The following is an 18,216-nucleotide window of genomic DNA, read 5'->3' as shown; positions in this document are numbered from 1 at the left end:
GAGTCTCTTGGCATGCACTTCTCGCTTTCTGTTTCTGTTTTGAGTGAGTGAGTGAGTGAGAGAGAGAGATGGCCAGATGGGGGGAGTCACCGATATGCAAGCCCACTCCATTCAAATCTTAACAGCATTTCCCACCCAACCGAAATTAACTAATAATTCCCAACGGCCAAACCCAAAACGTCTTGCTTTTTCCCGGCAATGGTTTATGGTTGTTCGATACATCGCGTGGGTCCAAAATCCACATTCCAAGCCCAAAGAAGTCCAGTCCTATAATATGTTTTGGGCTTAAGTGTCAGGCCTAAAATCACACATGCAAAGCCCAAGCCCAGCTAAGAGCAGTTTTAAGGCCTACTAACCTAGCCTTTTCCATGAGCAATCGAATTCGAGCATGAGCAACAACAAGCCAACAACACGACCATGTCTAGTTGCATAAACCCTAAGCCCTACAACTAACTGATTGGTCTATCACTTCAAGCTTTATCACTCTTCCAGTCTTACCCGTGAAGTTCGCCTGTCGGACAATGGCGACTGCTCACTTCGTCAGTCACTCTCCTTCCTTCTCAAAAACCCTAAGGTATACTTCGAACCCGGTAATCTCCACACCTTCACTAACCTTCAAGCCCTCTTCACGGGTCCTAAAACTGAAGGCACTTCTGTCTGAAAAGCCCACGACCGTCAGTGCCGACGTACCGGCGAAGAAGTTCCAGCATTGCTTCAGTAAATCTGACAACGGATTTCTCTACTGCGAGGGAACTAAAGTACAAGACGTTATAGACTCTTTGGAGAAAAGACCTTTTTACCTCTACAGCAAGCCCCAAATCACGCGAAACTTCGAAGCTTATCGGGAGGCTCTGGAGGGGTTGAAATCGATTATAGGATATGCAATCAAGGCCAACAATAACCTGAAAATTCTTCAACATTTAAGACAGTTGGGTTGTGGTGCGGTGCTTGTTAGCGGGAACGAGCTGAGGTTGGCACTTCGTGCAGGTTTTGATCCCAGAAGGTAATTTACAGAAAGATGGAAACAAAAGTAGTTCTGGTTCTGTTTTGGCAGGAAAATCCTATTTTTCCTTCTCTTCTGTAGGAAAATTGGAGCTTAAAAGAATCTTTTCCTATTTTATAGAGTTCTAGTTTTGCAGGAGAAATAAGGGGCTACTTCGGTAAACTGCATTATAGTTGGTGCTATTTAAATGTACGCCAATTTGTTATGGACTTCGGTGCGCTGACACCAAGCACTTCCGTTCTCATAATTTTCTGCGCCAGTCTAAATAATTTAGAATAGCTTTAGAGCCATTTTGAGGGCAATATTGCACGAGGTCTGACTGTGATAAGGTTGATATTAGTTGCTTCACCAATATCACGGCATTGTTTTTTCATTCCCCAAGTTATTGAACTGCTGGTGACCCTAGTCATTTGCTTTAAAAACTGAGGAATTAGCAATCTATCCACCACGAAGTATGATGTTATTTGTAAAATATATTACATATAGTATTTATGTGACCGACATGCATATGCCATGTCATCACGGTTTACTGTGGTTGAACATCTGACTCTTGAACCTCCCCCCTTCCGGTTCTATGCCCAGCCTAGTTTTTTGAACATTGTTATGTAACATTTCAAGAAAGGGTTATTATCGGCCCACAACTTGACCCCAAACTCCTATCCCTCTCAACATGCAGCAATGAAGAAGATTACCCTTAGTTAATGTCTGCAAATGGAAGGTTATGACATGTACTTGCATCAGTTCCGTTCTGCAAAACTAGTTATTTTATTTGACTCAACTTAAAACCTGCACCAGTTCTGTTCTGCAATTCCACTCTACAAAGGATTGTTGAGTCCTTTGATCATTTCTCAATAGCTAAGCACCCATGTCCTTTTTTGATCTTTCCCCGGCGCTTCAAAAATTATCAACTTGCATCAGTTTAATTATCACAGCGATTGATATGGTTGATTGTACAAATGCAGAGAAATTTTAATTGGGTGTCCAAAATGTCTTTAGCTTTGCATCAACTGTAAGAAGCCTAGAGTAAACAAATGTTTCATTTCTTTTCTAGTCCAATGGTTGTATCTTTTGAAATATTCTATTGTTTATGTTATTTACATTCTTTCATTAATACTTTGGTTCTTAAGAATTCATTATGTCATGTCAGTGATATTTATTGGGAGGTCTGGTTTTTTTCCATCCATGGTTTCATTATGCTGTCATTTTTTTAATGCAATTGTATATGTGTTTGGATGCAATACTCCACTAGGTTTGTTCGCTTACACTAATATTTTGAAGATTAGGTGTGTATTTAATGGAAATGGAAAGATCTTGGATGACCTTGAGCTAGCTGCCCGAGAAGAAGTTTTTGTTAATGTTGATAGTGAATTTGACTTGGACAATATTGTGTTAGCGGCAAGAAAAGCTGGGAAGAGGGTCAATGTTCTACTCCGGATCAATCCAGATGTAGATCCTCAGGTATAGTAACTATAAGATTTTGTGTGACAACTAGTAATTATTTTTAGGTGCTCTGTTTTATTGTTTGTTCTTTGTTTGAAAATTAAGGTAACATTTTATTAAAAGAAGAAAAAAGGCAAAGAACCTTCATGCAAGAAGGCAGCATGCTTTCAGTTCATATTCATCAAATATAGACCTCCCCCCTATGAATCAAAGATGATGAGTTGCATCATTAGTTCATTACAAAAGTTTGGGTATTGAAGCCCTTTAAAGTTCCCTAAAATGGAAGCCAAAGAGGCAATTGTTCTTTCAATAATAATTGTTTTTTATTAGTTATTTAAATATATATTTCTATCATTCTGTGTGTAGTATTTATTTGGTAAACAAGGATTCAAATATTAATTATGTATGTGTCAATACATGTGCATATCTAAGATCATATATTTATGGGTTATATATATATATATATATATATATTTATATATATATATATAAAGGTTTCCTTGGTGTCTACTAAATTGTATATTTGTGTATCATGTATTGTGTAAAGTCTAACTTTGAAATGAAACCCTCTGTTCTTGTTTTTTGAAATTGGTAAGTGAAGAACTTAGCAAGAATAGAGGAAGAATGAAAATTGATCAGGTATGGTGGAAGGTGATTCTAGAGTTATTGCAGGTTGGTTCCAATACACTTCAGGGTCTTGGCAGTACAGACACATCCCCTACATTTTTCCATCATGCTCTATTTCTATGGGTGATATCCTTCTTGTTATGAATTATCGACCAAAGGTGCTGGAAAAGGTCGCGTTGAGTTATCTCTTGATCTCCAATCTACCCTGATATGGACTCCTATTATTATTGAATTTACATATCATATATTCAATCTCAATTTAACTTATTTTATAACCTCTTGTTTCTAAGGCATTTGTTCATAAGCTTAATTTTGCATTTAATTATTCATTAGTGTCATCCGAAAATAACATGCAAATAGAAACAGGGTATAATACAATAATCTGAAATGCAAGGTTTCAAAAAAAGTTCATTTCTTGTGACTATATTCTTGTAGTCTGGGGGGTACTTCATCATTTTACTTATAACCATCATTAGGATCCATGACCATAAGAGTTTGGCAAAAGTTTTATTGCCAGCTGCCATCATTAAACATATAACCATATGGGTTCTAAATTAAGGATCATTCTCAAATATATTAAAGGTAGGGACTCAGAATTGTGTCAACTGTCAAGTGATTATGGTAGTATTTGATGCAATCAGACAATTTGATCTTTGTGAGGGCGGGCCTTGGCGCAATGGTTGGGTTGCTTCATTGTGATCTGGGTGACCAGGGTTCAAATCTGGGAAACAACCTCTCTATATGTGCAGGGGGAAGGCTGCGTATATTTTTCCCTCCCCAGACCCCACATTGGGGGGAGCCTCGTGCACTGGGCTGCCTAGACAATATGATCTTTGTGATATGCCATTAGCACCAAATTGGATGTCAGATCTTGGAGAAGTGGGCAATAGATGATATTGTCCAACTATGATACAGAAAAGGTATCATAGCTAAAAAATGATAACCAATTAACTGGCATCATTCAATTGGTAACCAATCAACTGACACTTGAAATACACATGGGTTTCTGATTGGTTAAAATTTTTCAGGTATCATAGAAATTGCCTAGATGATAACCTAATTCTCTTCCACTTTTATTGTAAAAACCTTAACCATTTTTTCCCTTTTTTTACTTGAGAAATTCAAATCACTCAACTCGAATTTAACAGTTACAAATTCACAATTCACCAATTGACCAATTCAAAGGGACACCAGATTTTATTTTATATTATTTTGATTGATAACAGATACAAACTTTCATTAATTATGAGCAAAGAATAATATGTACAAAAATGTTTGCATATTTGCTTGACTAGCCAAGACTATCCAAATCCTTTTCTATTTTACAGCATTGTGATATGTTCCCTCAAAATAGTTGTGCCTTATTTGCTCCTTGTTTTGCCATTGAATCAGGAAACTGTTGGTTGTTCTTTGCACCTACGTAAATGTGTGAACCTGTCGATAGGTGTTCATTATGTCTCAGAAAAGGGACATTAGATTTCTTTTGTTACTTTATCTCTGTTCTTGTAAATGACTGGGGACATGTTTTGAAGATTATGTATATGCAAAAATTGTTGTGGAGGAGACTTTATACCTAACTCCATTTCTTGAAATGGAAGAAATGTAAACTCCATTTCTTGAAATGGAAGAAATGTAACTATGTAAGAAAGCTTAACTAACACAACCAATAACTAATAATCCACTCCCACAATTAGCAGTTAATAAAAAGTCTGATTTTATATTTTGTTAATCGCAAACCTTTTTCACTTGGTTCAACTTCTACAGGACCATGCCCAACTTAAATTTAAAAGCTGTGTGACAAGGGCATTGACAAGTATGCATGGTTTTTGACATAGTTGTCAAGGTGACGCGTAGGCGACAAGGCACCCTTTGAGGCTCGCCTCGCCTAATCGCCAAGCAGTTTTGTACTATGTATTATAAAATACTTCTTTATTCTCTATTTTTTTGACATTATAATTATAAAGTAGGCACTATTAAACTAAAATATTCATTTTGTGTGTTTATATACTAATTTCTTTTTATTATTTTCTTATTTGTTAGGGTGTAATCAATACAAACATTGCTAAATGCTGTATTGAACCCTCAATGACTTTAAAACCTGAACCAATAAGTAAGGAAGAACTTAAAATTTTGTCTAACCAACACATTTTCTACTACTGCTTTTTTTCTTCTTTTCCTATAACAAAATTAAGGGTTCAGCCCTTATATTTTTTGAATGTTCTTTTCCTTCTTTTTCTTCTTCTCATTAATATGTTGATTTTCTATACTTCAACATGAACTCTATACTTTTCTTATGAAAATTATGAATAATTATTAAGGAAATATGGTTTTGGTACCTAGGGAACTACCCTAGGATCTATGTTTTCTACATAAAAAAATCCATCGCCTAGGCGACTGGGCGACTACGCGCCCCCCCATCGCCTAGCCTCACCTTGGCGCCTTGAAAACTATGGTTTTTGACATGGTGACTTTCCAAACTTTGAATATGTCTATGTCAAAGTTTGCTTGATATATGGACATAAAATACAAAATGACACAATAACTTGCAAACAAAGAAGGCCATGTTGCATGTGCTTATATGAGAATATGATTCCCTTAGATTTTGAGAAATTTCTTATAAAGACTTTATTGAATGTTAAATTCAATTTCTAAAGGACTTGGTTTGTTGTTCAATTATGATCACATCTTTCTAGACCAGGGTGAAAGGTCTTGTCTAAGATCGCTGTTTTATTAATTGCTCTATATAGCATTTTTTTATTTATTGCTACAATTTTTGTAGGTCCATCCTTATGTTGCCACTGGGAACAAGAATTCCAAGTTTGGTATTAGAAACGAGAAGCTGCAATGGTTTCTTGATGCTGTGAAGGCACATCCTAATGAACTGAAGCTTGTAGGGGTCCATTGCCATCTTGGATCTACCATAACCAAGGTACACCTATTAACTAAATACTTTTTAGTAGATACTGTTTCCAGTCATCAGTCTGGAAAGGGCCCATTTCCAGATTCCCTAGTTTAACTGGGTGATTTAACCTTAAAACCACCGAAACATGCCGGTTTTCAGTGAACCAAATTGGGGTCCAATTCCCAGTTCTCCTAGTTCAAACAGCTGGTGCGGTCCAGTTTCAAAAACATTGCTTCATACATGTATTTTTTATATTTTTTATAACTTAGCACAAATACAGTTCTTTGGTGTCAAGTCAAAACAAGTAAATCTGGTACTGGTTCTATTTCTCTTCCTGAAATTTAAAATGTTGCAATGACTTATCTTGTCACTTCCCAGGTTGATTGCCTATCTACAAGGTGAAATCATTTTACAGTGTTGGATACACTAACAAGAAAGTTTGAAATCTGACCTTAATCTGAGCAAAACATCACTAGTGTTACGATTGCTTGGGGTTGGATACCATCTTTCTATGACAATTAATGTTTTACCAAAATGCATGTGTAGAACATCAACATGGATTGGATTCTATAGGCAAATAGGTTGTTTTTGTGTATCAGTTTTTGTCGGAGTGTAATGTATATGTACAATCCCCTATACATGGATTGCATTGATAGGCCAATAAATCTTTCTAGATGCCATTATTTGGATTTTGGTTTATCTTTTATTTTGTGTAATATTAATCTTGACTATATGCTTGAATTACCAAATTCATAACCAATGTTTTAAAATGTGGAGGTGTGACCTGAGGCGTTCCACTACCTAAAGGCATGAGGTGTAGTTTAGAACGTAAGAGGTGTAAGCCTCCTAAACACAAGGAGGTGTAAGCCTCCTTAAGAGGAGGGGGGTCAAGAGGAAGAAGGAAGAGGAAGGGGAGGAGGAAGAAGGAAGAGGGAGGAGGAAGAAGAGGAAGGGGGATCTCATTTTTTCTTTATTTTCTTCCCTTTCTTTTTTCTCTTTCTTTCTTTTTCTTTCCCTTCCCTTTCTTTTCTTTTCTTTTCTTTTCCTTTCCTTTCCTTTTTTTTCTTTTTCTTTTTTTTTTCAGTCTTTTTATATGAGGTGTGCATGAGGCACATGAGGCATACACCTCTGCCTCATGAAAAAAGCGTGTCAGCGCCTCTGGCATACGCTTCGGGGCATTTTGTGAGCGCCTTGCCTGGAAGTGTGCCTCCAGGCGTATGCCTCCCACACCTTTTAAAACACTGTTCATAACATGTTGAGTTTTGGTTTTGCACTCAATGGCCACCATTGGCTACCTAATGGAACATAATGAATCATCAGTGGCCACCTTCTGAATACAGAGTCCATAGAAACCCTCTTGCATGCATATTTAGCTAACATTTGATGTTCCAACCTCACCAAGATGAGGTCAATGTCCCTTTCTACATGGTTACCACTTAACTAGTCGAGTTATTCAGAGAAGATATTTCACTGATCCAAGAATATTCCACAATAAACCATATGTTTCTTCCTGCGCCTTTTATTCCTTGGATTTTTCTGGGCATCTTTTAATTATGAAATTGAATCATTGGATGACTAATGTAACTTCAGAAAAACTACAATTAAAGCTGGTTACTTGAGTAGTGGTCACAAAATTAATCTGCACATTGGCATGCTTGTTAGAAAAAAAAAGGTTATTACCCAAATTTGGTCCCAGCTCTGGGGTCTACAGGCCTAACCGCTGACATTTTTTCTGGGGATACAAAGAGGCTACTCTCAGACTTGAACCTGCATTCTCATGCTTTCCAGCTCAAGGTTTTACTGTTACACCAAGCAATGGCCCCTTAACTGACACACTTGTGTAGATTAATTTTCTTTTTTTCCCCTTTTCAATGTCAACCTCTATGCTTTTTCTTTCTTTCTTTCTTTCTTGTTTCTGCTAGGTGTTTATACTCTTTCATATTCTTTTCAGGTTGACATATTCAGAGATGCTGCAGTCCTTATGGTTAACTTCATTGACCAAATCCGAGCCCAAGGATTTGAAATTCAATATTTGAACATTGGTGGTGGTCTAGGAATAGATTATCATCGTACTGGTGCTGTCCTTCCAACACCCATGGATCTCATCAACACTGTGAGGACACTTCTTGTTCTATACATGTAGCTCATTGAGATATACATGATTTATTCATGCATTAAATATGCAGCTATTTGGTTGGACACTTGTATGCATATAGTAATCACTTTACTAACAGACATTCCAATGGAGTGCATTGACAATGGTTGATATATATAATCTAGTTAGTTATTATTTATCCAACGTGCAGAAGTAAAAAGGCAATAGTTGTCTCCCTTCCTCCATCAATCCATCCCAATAAGTTGCCTCATAACCTACATGTGTGAGATCCAACAAGGAATCTCCATGGAGACTCCACAGCAAGAGCAGTGAGGTAGTATAACAACATGAATCTTTCTTGCAGAAAATAAATCCTAGATTTCACCTTGAATAATGTAGGTGTATTGGAATGTAGCATTAATTATTCTTCAAAGAAAATGAAGAATAAGATATCCCAGGAGGAGGGGAGTTATTGGGTCCCTGAAGATACAGGCCCATGTTTGACTTCTACTTTGTATTTGAGAAGGGCTACATATGATGATTCTATTTTATTTATTATGTTGGTTTGCAGGTCAGGGAGTTGGTTCTTTCTCGAGACCTTAATCTCATTATTGAACCTGGGAGGTCACTTATAGCCAATACATGCTGTTTGGTTAACCGTGTCACTGGAGTCAAAACAAATGGAACGAAAAATTTTATTGTGATTGATGGGAGTATGGCTGAGCTCATCCGACCTAGTCTCTATGGTGCTTATCAAGTAAGTTATCCATGTGCAAGCAGCTTCTTATCTACCTTTTGTTTACTGTTCCAACATTACCACTATCCTATCATATAACAAACTGATCTTTACTTTGATCACATCATTTAACTGAAGGCTTCAAATAACAAACTGGAGAACTAAAATCTAGCACTTCATAAGGACCATTACCCAATGTTGGTCCTAAGCCCCTAACTATCTGGGGTTTGGGGAAGGGTAGATTGGTTGGTCCTAACTATTGGAATTTTTTCACACAAAGTGGCCGTCCTAAGACTTGAAACCCACATTCTCAAGCTTACCAGCCTGAGATTTTACCGTTACACCAAGTAATGGACCCTAATTCTAGCAGTTCATGAATTAGCTAGAACTGTCTCATAATATTTTCTTGTTAGCTGAAAATTTATACACTCGTCATATTCTGCTATAAAAAGGTGTAGAGAAAGGGTGGAGTTCAGACTTTGAAGAGATGACACAAATTTACAACATAAATCGATTTATATATTAATAAATAAGGTAGTATTTCATGTGGTATTTTACTAAAGGGCAAATCATAGTTGTCAAGGGGACCCCAAGGCGACAAGGCACCCTTGGAATCTCGCCTTGCCTAATCGCCAAGCAGTTTTTTATAGCGTGTTATAACAAACTTTTATATTCTTAATTTTCTGAGGTTATAATTATAAAATAGTCATTTTTAAACTAAAATATTCATTTTGTGTGTTTATATACTAATTTCTTTTTGTTATTTGCTTATTTGTTAGGGTTTAATCAACACAAACATTGTTAAATGCTGTATTGAACCCTCAAAGACTTCAAAACCTTAATCAATAAGTAAGAAAGAACATAAAATGTTGTCCAATCAACACTTTTTCTTCTTTTTCTTTACTAATTTTGTATTTTTTTTGATGAATTACTAATTTTGTATTTTTATATACTAATTTCTTCTTCTTCCACCTTTTCTTTTCTTCAGCCCCTATATTTTTCAAACTTTCTTTTCTTTCTTCTTTTTCTTCTCATGAATATGTTGATTTTCTATACTTTAACATGAAGTTTATACTTTTCTTATGAAAATTATGTCGCCTAGCCTCGCCTTGGCGTCTTGAAAACTATGGAGCAAATATCTTGATGAGAATGAATAATTATATTACTATTTTGGATGGGCAAAACTGTCCTAGAGAAATCAGGATGCAGCCAATTGTCTATTGCTGCTTTTTGTGTGAAGTAATTAGATATGCAACAAGGCCTTTCTGTTTCTGCCCTTGCCATGGTGGGCCTTTTGTAGTACTGTTTGATAATTACTGAAGAAGCAATGAATCAGGGAGAAAAAAAGGTTTTTCCTTGTCTTTCTTTGAGATTTGTATTCTGTCTGCAAATTTTGCATCCATGTAAGATCCATTTTTATTGGTTTATATGGTATTGATGCTTTCTATGTGACTGGTTTTCTTTTAGACTAATCTTGATTGTGAACTGTGACTGCTTATAGCACATAGAGTTGGTTTCACCCCCACCACCTGATGCAGAGATCTCCACATTCGATGTGGTGGGCCCTGTTTGTGAATCAGCAGATTTCCTGGGGAAGGATAGGGAACTTCCCACTCCAGCTAAGGTGGCATTTAGGCATTCTTTCTTGTATGGTTACAAACAATGATCCTTCATTTCTTTCTCACTAGAAGCTTTTATTTTTCAGGGAGCTGGCTTGGTGGTTCATGATGCAGGAGCGTATTGCATGAGCATGGCATCAACATACAATCTCAAGATGCGGCCACCTGAGTATTGGGTATGACTTTTCATTTTCTCTAATTTCTACATCCCTTTTCATGGAATTATTAGTAGGGGTGATCATGAGCCGGGCCAGGCTGGGTTTAGCAACTACAATAAGGGCTGTAGCCTGAGACTGGGCCCAGCCCAAATTCTGGTCCTGAAATATAACCTTAGGCCCAGGTCTGTATGAGCTCGGGCCAGGGCAGGCATTGGGCCTGTGACATTAAATAATATGTTTGCCTATTGTTAAATAGATGAATGCAAAGCTTCCATTCCCTTGATTCATCCATGTGGAACCTTGAGTGTTAACTTGTTCATTTTAACTGATAGGCTAACAGTCTTAACATTAAAATCCCACATCAATTAATTATGGGAATGGAAGCTTTGCATCCATCTATTTAACAATAGAGAACCATGGAAACCAAGCTTTGAACTTGTATGTTGTGGACATGTGTCCACTTGCAAATCTTTATCAAACATGGTGGGGTGTTTTTGCAAGTTGCAACACTTATTTGTATATAAATTCATATTTTATTTTATAAATATAAAATGCCTGCAAACGTAGGCTTAACAGCAGCGAGCTCCGCTTGAAAAGCGAAGCGAGCAATATATGTTTTTTTATAAGTTATTGTTTATAGTATATATTTTATGAGCCATATGATAATATGTATTAAATATACAAAAGAAAATAAAACATATGTATATATATATATACACGGCCTAGGCCCAGCCTTGAAATTTCTCGGCATGATGCAGGCCTGGGGCCCTGGGCCCAGGCTGGGCCTAGAAACAACCTAGGCCCCAGCCTGGAAATATTTGGGCTGGGGTCGGCTGGGCTGGAAATGATTCCCTAATTATTAAACTTTATTTAGAGTGAATGATGAAGTCCTTCAAACATTTATATCCATCTACACAGGGATCTCTGCAGGTTCTGCTTACTCATTTTCATCAAGAGTGATATGGCCAATCCACCATATTTAGGCAATTGTTTAGCATCCCTGTCCATGATAGCTCCATAGTCCATGCTCTACCATACATTGGGCTCTCTTTTGACTTACTGTATAGTATGCTTTTGAAGTTCCAGAAAATTAAATAATAACAACAAAAATAGGGACCCAAAAGAGAAGAAACTTGGCAGATGAGGAGAAGGTATGTGGGTGGGGGTGCAACTTAGGTGGATTTGACTTGAGATTTTGTTGAATTTTGAAAGAGCTCGGCTTGAGGGCCCCGATGCAGTAGGAAAACTTTAAATTGGGTAGCCAGGTTTGCACCCCTACATGTCGGGAACAATGGGATGTTTTTGGCCCATGTGTAAAAGATTCCTGGTTCATCCAAATTGCTTTGTACATGAATCATCCATTAATTCAACTTTCAATCTAAATGATGCGTAAAAGCAAGACACTAGCTTAATCATTTTCTCTCCCATTTGTTTTTGAGCATATGGATTTTTGAATATAGATTGCTTTTTTAACTTCGTCTGTGTCAATTTTATGCATTGGATTGGTCATCAGTCTTCGTCTTTCTGAAATCACTTGTTAATGATCCATGGTTACCTCCATGATATTCTCTTGCTTCATGAATGAGGCATGAGAGATGGGGATGACTTGTTCACCATCAATTTTCACAAGTAATTCATTGAAACTAAGGAATAAAGGATGTGTATTTGTAGGTGCAAGAAGATGGAACTGTGGCAAAAATCCGTCATGAGGAGACGTTTGAAGACCATATTAGGTACTTCGAGGGCCTTTAGTCACATTCATGCACATCGAAAACGGAAGCATTGCCCTTTTTCAATTTTTGAATGGTGTTTGCATGTAGCATCCCAACGTAATTTATCAGAATATTCTGTTACCATTTAGAATGTTTGTCTTGCTGTTCTGTATCAACTTACCCACTTGATTTTTTCTTATTTTTCACTATAAACCTGAACCCATTTGCATTTGGTTTTGAAAATAAATAAAAGGAATATCAAGTAAGGTTTGCTGTTGATTAATTTGGCAGATGATGCATCTCCTAGAAGAATGCATAACACGCCGCATAAAAAGTCCAATCGAGATTAAAAGTGGTTAATTCAACTTTCAAATATAGAAATGGTTTATTCAAACACATCTCCATTCCCATTCAGACATGTGGCACTCCAATTTTTTTAGAAAAGATTATCTCAAAAGTTGTTAATTCCACTTTCAATCCACTTTGAAGTGATACAAATGTGGCTATTTATCAAAAAAACCACATTAAAAAAACTCAATAAATTTATCAAATAAATAGTAAATATCAATTAAAGTAGTGTACTGATTATAAATAAGACCTTATTTAATATCTTAAGTCATATTAGAAACAACATAAATTAATAGTGATTTTCTTAATTATAAGATGTAAAACCCATATTAATTTTTCTAATTTTATTTTTTATAATTAAATAATAAATTTCAAATTAAATGATGCTATAATTGCCCGTACTTAAAATGGGATCATTCTCTAGTGTTGATGGATTGATGAGAATCTCTGGGAATATAATTTCAATTTTCAAATAAAGGCAATGCTTATTTCTCTAAATATAAAGCTTTGTTCCAATGCAAAATTGACCCAAAAAAAAGTGTTTTTGTGTTTGATGCGATGCAGCAAATTATAGTTGACAGACCTTTGTTTCTGGTTACCCTGACTGTCCAATGTAATCTAGTCCCCAGAATTCCTTGTGCAAGAAATTAACCCAACAAGCAAAATTATATATGGTAGCTTTCAGGTGCCTTTGTTCATTATAGTGACAAATGGTTGATTTTGATTTCATTGTTTTCAGAAATTAGCATCACTCAAAAGCATTCAAAACAAATTTATGGTTTAACCATTTCTGAAACGAGGAAACCGCTACAACCAGCAACGTTTAATGAATTTCAAACAAAGCTGAATGGCCCAAGCCCAGTTTTAGTTGAAAACATTATGCAAAATGATTACATTGAAAAATGTGCAAATCTTTCACATTTTTTTAATTGCCTAAAACTCACCATAACTTTTTAAAATTTAAAATGTTCAAGGAACCCCATGTATGTTAATAGATTATCATTTTACAAACTAACCCCATGTATGTTAATAGATTATCATTTTACAAACTAGCGGGGACCCATATGATGTACGTGAAAATCTGAAAGATTTAATAATTTTAGTTTCTATTAAATAATATGTAGTAATTTTAATATCTCTTATTATTTTTATTATTTTTAAATGAAATTTTGATTAACTTTAAATAAATAAAAGTAATTACAAAAGCACTCTACCCCATCCCTGTTCCTACCCCATAGTCAAATACACTCTATCCCATCCCTGCCCCGTCCCTAGTGTCAAGCGGGTTTCAGGGCAAGGCACCCCACTCCTCATCAAGGATGGGAAGTCCTTGAATTTTCCTGCCCCATCCCCAATATTGGGTGGGTTCAAATAGAGGTGTAAATCGGGTCATGCTAGACCGGCACGAGCTTCAAGCCTTATATGCTTTTTAAATTATTAATAAATATCAATTTACTATTAAGAATTATAAAGTAGTTTACTAATTTATTAAATTATTACTAAATTAATATAATATTAGTTTATAAAAATATACTTAAAATAAGATATTTTGTGTACATATCGAGCTTCAGGCCTTATATAAGGGTTGGGCTCGGGCTCAAGATCTAAGCCCGATGGTCGGGTTGGGCTTGGGCTCAGGCTTGCACATTTTCTATTGAGCCTATTAGGGGTTGTTTAAATATTATATAATAATATTTACCATATATGCATATAACTTCCAAGTTGAGCCTATTAGGGGTTGTTTAGCTTGGGCCCTATCCGTTAAAGCCATCATTAGACTCCAAAAGTTTGATATCCACTTAGACTTTGGATCTGATTATCCTGGATAATGTGTGGGCATAGTGCATATCTTAACTAGACCTAACTCAAAAAAAAAATAGTTGGTTGAGCCTGTAAATTTATAAATCTAATCGGGTTAGGTTAAGTTATAAATAATTTATTAGTTTTTATTATTAATTATTAAAATATTGTAATTATTAATTTATTGTATTTATTTAAAATATAGTAACTTTTTAAAACTATCATATTTTTAGAAATATTGCTAATTTCTTGGCTAAAACTATTTAAATGTAATTTTCTGGTAATTAAATATAATTTTTTTTTGTAATTAAATGTAACTTTCTACTATTTATAACTTAAATTATAATTACTATTAATTATAGTTTAAAAATAATTATTGTTAATTATATAATTAATTGAAAATTTTAATTATTTTTAGTATTTTAATTAAGCTTTGGGTTTTTTTAATTAATTTTTGGTATTTTTTCATTATTATTTAGTAATTTTTGCATATGAGTATTTTTCAATAATTTTTAGTATTTTCATCATATTATTTTTGCATATTAGTCACTACAAAATTAATTTGCATTTGCTTTTGGTAAAAATAAATTAAATAACAAATAAATACCATAGTTAATCAAAAATACAGCTAATTTTTTATACTTTTCAATAATTTATGGCTTGGGTTTTTTTAATAATTTTTTGTATTTTTTAATAATAAAATACTATTAATTATTTTCAGTAAATACCCTTATTAATATAAAATATTGTTAATTTTCATTAATTTTTAATTATTTTTAGTATTTTAATTATGTTTAGGTTTTTCAGAATTTTTTGGATTTTTAATTAATTGTTGGTATTATAAAACTATCAACTAATATTTTTTATTAGCGTTTATTACGGTCTCAACTCATAAGTTATCTAATAATATTATTAAAATTATCAATTAATAGTTTTATATTTAAACTTCTTATTCTTATTAGCATTTATTAAATTGGATTTTTAAGTGGAATTGAAACACATTTTTAATATTTACTAAGTTTTGTTAATATTTATTTTTAGTGAAAGTTTAGTGGATTTTTAAATTAATAATTTTTTGTTTGTTTAACCTCAACATATTTATATTATTTGATTTATATCATGGTTTTCAAAACCGGACCAGACCAGAAAAATCGGGAACCAGTCAAGTGATTGATTCCGTTTTACCCAGAACCGTTATTTCACCAAAAACCGTTGATTTGGTCAACAAACCGCTGACCCGGGTGGTCAAACCGTTTGAACCGTCCAACCGTTTTGGCCTTTTTTTTATTTTTTTTGTCAGAATGGGTCGTCCGTTCAGTTTGAATGGTCAGACCGTTCAACCCGGAAACTGGACCTCTGATCGGTTCATTGTCCAATTCAGTTTTAAAAACCTTGATTTATATTTTTACTATTCTCTCACTCTCTCTCTCTTAATTGTAATAATAAAATACATTAAAATAAGAGGCCTTTAAAAACCCAAATGTCACTCTTCTTAAATGTCTTTTTTAAATGTAATAATAAAATGCATTAAAATGGCAACTTTCCGACTCTAATATCAATAAGCTTTTAATATAATTCTCAAAATATGTTAATTTTATAAAAATATATATAAAATAAGGATAAAATCACTGTTCATCCACCTCCAAATCACTTCCACCCCAACCCCGTGAACCTCAATGACCACCATCCGTGGTGTTACTGCCACCGCCTCTACCCACCTTGGGCAACGCCAATAGTTTGCACCGAAGGAAATGGAACAATAGTTTGCTCTCTTCCTCGTGTCTTCCTCTCCACAGAAATTGTCATTGATGGCTAGTCTTGGTCTGTTATCTCCACCTCTGGCAGCACTTGAACTCAATACTAACAACACCAATGATTACCTCACACCATTTGGCCTACTATCTCGACCTCCGATGGAACTGAGCTTGATATACGGCACCAACAACTACTTCATATCATCGGTATTTTATATTTCTTATCTGCAAAAATTTATCGTTGACAGGAGAAGAGAACTCACGGTTTATCTTTGTTGTTTTCTGTGTTCTACTTTCCCTCGGTTCTCACATCATCTTCGGAACCCCTTAAAAAAGGATCTGTCTATGTCTCCTAAGATGTACTCCTAATGCCTCACATCTGAAAATACATCTGTTGTTCAATGCATGTATACTTATTTTTTTAAGTTTCTAGGCATCGGATGCTCGACGAAGGCCAGATCGGACTTGTTACCTCCCGATATACAGAGACAATGATTTTTCAATGTGCTTTAACTTATAAATCACTGCATATTGGATGGTAAAATTTTCTAACTTCCGATTAGCGTAGGATGTCCCTCTTCCCTTTAAAAAGATTGTAGGTTTGTTTTGTTGAATCCTGTGTTTTATCCCTTCCCCATTTTCTTTGTTTCATCTCTTTTCTCATTGTGTTCAAGGAAAATAGCTACCCCAAGTACATCATATTGGGGTTCGTGGCCTGAGTTTGTAATGCTACAATTCTCCCAAACGATAGAAAAATTGTATCGATAGTTTGTTCTCTTCTTCCCAAACAGTAGCAATGCAAATGGCCCTTACAATCGGCTTAAATTTTGCTCTTACTTGAATCGGTCATACTTGCATTTACACTCTTCCCAAATGGAGCCTAACCTCGGTTGTAGTTTGCTTCTATTTGTTTTCATGATAAAAAAGGAAGTTGCTCGGCTATGGTGCCTTTGCGAAGAGATACCACATCTACAAACACGGAGGCCAAGGCTGAAGGGCATTTTTCATCAGAAAAAAAACAAAGATAAAATCGGAATTTAAAAACTATATAAATTGCATGGTATCGCAATATTAAGTACATACAATTTATGATGGAGCACTAAATATTTACTCAATTATCAAAAAAATTAAGAATACTTTTATAGAAGAATTTTTTAATCCATTTCAAGTTTTTTAATAACAAATTCATTTCATTGCTTAGTTAGGAAACTGTTGGTATCATACTATCATGCGGATGAAAACAGGTGTAATTAGGTAATTAAAATATGTTTATATTCCTTAGAAATATATTGGTGGCTCTCTGCTTCTAACATGATGATTTTTACTTTTTTAACCACCCATAAAAAGGCTTTGATACCAACCGAGTGGTGGGTCGGTGGGCACATAATTGGGTAAGTCACAAACGAGTGGTTTCGAAACCTACTACTAACGACTCTAAATCCACCTTTGACAGGAGTATAATATTGCTAGACCAAAAAAGTGTGGTATTATGCCATATGCCAGGCAAATTGAAAATAACTTTGATTTTCTTTGTCAATATAAAAAAAAAGTGTGATACTTTAAGTGGGGTATTCGTTTTTTGGATTTGGAGAGTGGAAAAAATTGATCAATGGGATTTTAGTTTTTATTGGCTAAGAATTTTATGTTTTTTTTTTTTTTTATTTTTCAGTTTTATGTGAAGACCAGTGAAAATTTATTTTCTTAGGTATCATTTATCCAGGAAAGTGATACCTATCTTTTACATGAATAAATAATTTTTTTACATAAGAAAAAAGTTGTCAACACTTAAATAGCATAAAAATGCCTCATCATTTCTTTATTTACTTGAAAAATAAAAAAACATGAATAAATGCACTTACTCCAATCTTTCGGATAAATAACTTACCGAAAACTGAAAAGGGCCTATATTCACCTTTGTCTTTTCGATTTTACTATTTTCATTTGAATAAATTTCTTAACCTACCAATTTCTTAACTTACCGCTTCTCTTGTTGTCAAATGAAAATGTTCTATTTCCAATAAA

The 18,216-nt window shown here is 34.7% G+C and overlaps 1 protein-coding gene across 1 annotated transcript; it reads left to right on the top strand.

Moving 5' to 3' along the window:
- Positions 1-367: 367 nt before the first annotated feature.
- LOC104601807 (diaminopimelate decarboxylase 2, chloroplastic-like) lies at positions 368-12,575 on the top strand. The gene is made up of 8 exons (XM_010265289.3): positions 368-1,003; positions 2,287-2,461; positions 5,850-5,999; positions 7,924-8,085; positions 8,639-8,824; positions 10,305-10,427; positions 10,509-10,598; positions 12,252-12,575. Exons 1-8 carry the CDS (start codon positions 522-524, stop codon positions 12,330-12,332), a joined length of 1,449 nt encoding a protein of 482 aa, XP_010263591.1. The 5' UTR covers positions 368-521; the 3' UTR covers positions 12,333-12,575.
- Positions 12,576-18,216: the final 5,641 nt, after the last annotated feature.

The sequence above is a fragment of the Nelumbo nucifera genome, chromosome 1 (assembly GCF_055504915.1).
Source record: "Nelumbo nucifera cultivar China Antique chromosome 1, China Antique-T2T, whole genome shotgun sequence".
NCBI lineage: Eukaryota > Viridiplantae > Streptophyta > Magnoliopsida > Proteales > Nelumbonaceae > Nelumbo > Nelumbo nucifera.
The sequence above is the reverse complement of the archived record's forward strand: the minus strand, read 5'-3'. Positions and strand labels throughout refer to the sequence as shown.